At 37.4% G+C, this 3294-nt stretch overlaps 1 protein-coding gene across 1 annotated transcript; it reads right to left on the bottom strand.

Annotated features, from left to right (window-relative positions):
• Positions 1 to 812: 812 nt before the first annotated feature.
• On the bottom strand, positions 813 to 2922 carry LOC110726039. Its single transcript, XM_021905507.1, has 4 exons — positions 2364 to 2922; positions 1381 to 1593; positions 1070 to 1213; positions 813 to 935 (listed from the first exon to the last, which is right to left on the bottom strand). Exons 1-4 carry the CDS (start codon positions 2733 to 2735, stop codon positions 813 to 815), a joined length of 852 nt encoding a protein of 283 aa, XP_021761199.1. The 5' UTR covers positions 2736 to 2922.
• Between the last annotated feature and the right edge of the window lie 372 nt (positions 2923 to 3294).

The raw sequence follows: 3294 nt of genomic DNA, 5'->3' as shown, positions 1-3294 counted from the left end.
CATCCATCGCTTCTGTGAGCTACTGCATCTTTGATCCACTATGAGTTCGTCTTCTGTTAGTTTTCGAACCTACACCAGCAGACACCTTGTTTGGCATTGGAGAAGCTACTGAATGATAAGTTTGATTCAACGATTTCTCCTTAAGGGGACTCACTGGTCTGGATTTCGGGACTGAAGTGAAAGCATTGTAGAAGGCGATGGGGCTTTTGCAAGTGACAGTTTCTGGTTTATCTTTGACAGTTTCTCACTTGAAGAAGAGCTGTTTTGAAGAGGGTGTTTGTGGAGGCCTTTACTACTACTCGAGTTTCAACAGTACAAGAGGTATTCTGCTTTTCTCAGAGTGCAGTCTGAATCAGAAGATAAGGACTATCCATATCATAAAGCAGATTATCTGACATTGTAGGTAGCTGTTTCTTATCCAAGCGGCCCAGAGAATGACGCCTTTTGCTCTTGTTAAGTTCACCACCTGTACAATGTAACGCTTTAGTATTGTTGAATGTTAATACTCCTTCATTTGAGTTGTAGACTTAATATTGCTTGATTAAGGAAGTAGGAAATAAAAACTTATTGCAGGCAGAATTTGGCAACTTATTAGAGAAAAAAGAGTTGAAAACGATTGAAGTTGTTACAGCAAAGAGGTCTTACCTTCTGTTCCAGAACAATCAAGTCCTTTTTCAACTTAGTAATAATTGTGCATTTCGACGAATAACCTCTTCAAGTTCTCAATTCTCTGTCAAGAAAAGGAAAGTGTCTTTACTGAACCATCCTCGTTTCATAAATTAAAGAAAAACAGACAAATAGTAAGGCATATCTTACTTTAGAAGTGACAACATCTTTGAACGAATAAAAGAAGAAAAGTCCTTTATAGCAGCATCCTTTTCTTCACATTCCCTCTTAAGATTATAAGTATCTTGCTCTATTGCTAAGTTATTCAGCTGAAAACCACACCCAACATCGACATTCAGTGTACGTTTTGCTCGAGGCAAAAATAAATAAACAAGTTATCCTTTGCTCAAAACAGATGCATATATATATAGCAAAAATATAGAAACTACGGTTAATTCATTACTTGTAAATCTGCCACTGAAGTGACACTTGAAGCCCAATCAGACAAATCTGACATACGACGTTCCTCCTGTTCTGCTTCATTAGAAATAGAGAGTCTATTTTTAAACATCTCGTCACAACTAGCAGCTTTCACAAGTGAATTTCCCTGGTACATTACAAGCATGTCAAATTCAGCTTCTAACATGTCTAAAGAACACAAATTTCTGTTTCCTTAACCTATCATTTTCTTTGTTTGTGTGTGTATATAGTGCATGAAGTGAATTACCACTAGGAAGTACTTTGTAACAAAACGGGCAAATAATAGAGTCTCACAGAAACATCATTCAACTCAGCTCGGCGTTGATCACAGAACCAGCAGTCTGTGCACATAGAGTCAGATTTGCTGGCCAAAGATGATCTTCTAGACGAAAATTCCATTATCTTGGATGCTGAAGAATCAACTATTGCTTGAGGCTGATCTTTCATAGAATTCATTTGCTCACACAAATCATCAAGCTTTTGCTGCATGCTCATCAATATATCATCCTGCAAGAGAATTAAAAACACACTGATCAGTAAACTCCACATGAAATTTTCAGTAACACTCAAAAATCGAAAGAATGCACTCCCTATTCCCCTATTACTTCAATCACAGTCACATTTACTGATTCAAAATTTAAGAATGCAGCTAAAGAATTTGGCATGTCATAATAGTAAACCAAAAACTCGGGTATCACATAACACCATGCTTGATCATGTAATTCACAGACTCACAGTCACTGAATCAATTGTAAACCAAAAACTCAGGATGCTTGATCATGTAATTCACAGACTCACAGTCACTAAATCAATTGTAAACTCAAAATTCGGGTATTAAGAGTATAAGTCAATCTCATTCGCGTAAATTGGCTCACAAACATGCTAAAAGAGATCACTTTTCACTTTCAATCTCATTTGGGTAAATTGGCTCACAATGTATAGTTCTCCTATGACAAAAGAAGCCAACAAAGCGGGTCTACAAACAATTGTACTTGTTAAAGCTACCAACTTTTAAACATCAATATCATCATCATCATCTTTATCATCCAATTAATCACTTTTCACTTTCAATTAATTTAAAATTTACAAATTCCAAAACCCTTACATAATCTTTACAGAAGTCAATAATTATCCCTAAGACCCACCAAATTTTTTTTAATTTTTTTTTTTAAAACCGAACTCAGAATTAAAAACCCCACATAAAAAACAATCATAAAATCATTACAAATTCAAAAAATCAAATGTGATTAAAAAGAAAAGGGAGAATTTTTACAAACCCTGAGTTGAACACATTTTCTGAGTTGAAAAATCTGGCGATTCTTCTCACATTTAGCAGCAGCAACAGCAACAACAGCAACAATAAGAACACGATGAATAGGGCTAAAGAGCTCCCACCCAACGGCTTCCTCTCGGCTTAAGCCGCCGCCAATGGCTTGAGCCGAGGTAGCTTCATCGGCTCCAACAAGCCGACCTTGAAGAGAAACCCAAGCCAAAGTCTTCTTCTTTGTTGAGCCGGCTCGAATTGGGCTACTCGGCTTGGAGAATTGGCTTGAGAGACGCCGATTGTTGAGTGTTGAAGAGGGTGTTGGAGAGAAAGACACCAAATGAGCCGGCTTGAAAGCCGCCTCTGTTTCGGCGGCGGCTTCCATGAATTGAAGCGAAAATGTGGTTGAATTGAATTTGAATGAAGGAATGAATTAATGTTGTTGTAATAATTGGAGGATAGGAAGAGATTTTGTAACGTTGAGTTATGGAAAGAAATTGAAAATGAGAAAGATGGCATATATTTTTGAAATGTTGATTTTTTTTTTTTGGATTTATTGGTTTGGGAGGGAAGGTTTGAAAATGTGGGCCGTGGTCCGTGGAGAAGTGGACGTTGCGGATTCATGTTGGAGGGTTAGGAACTTAGGCGGGTGAACGGTTAGACCGGATGAATGGGCGTCCAGACGAGTCTTAAAAAATCAGTCCATTTTTCGACAGGTTGTTATATACACCAGAATGGCAGAGTGTACCATACACCCATAGATATTTGTTTTCACTTTGATGATTATATTTCAATTTATCATCAAATGAAGAGCAAAAACTAAACTTAGTTTAGTTGGGTACTTTGGGTGTATGATATACTCGGATGTATACAACAAATTCTATCATTTCTCAATCTGGGCCAGGTCAGGCCTAGATTCGGCCGAAAAATTCTAGTCCAGATCC

The sequence above is a fragment of the Chenopodium quinoa genome, unplaced genomic scaffold (genome assembly GCF_001683475.1).
Source record: "Chenopodium quinoa cultivar QQ74 unplaced genomic scaffold, ASM168347v1, whole genome shotgun sequence".
Lineage (NCBI taxonomy): Eukaryota > Viridiplantae > Streptophyta > Magnoliopsida > Caryophyllales > Amaranthaceae > Chenopodium > Chenopodium quinoa.
This window is presented reverse-complemented; position numbering and strand designations above follow the sequence as displayed.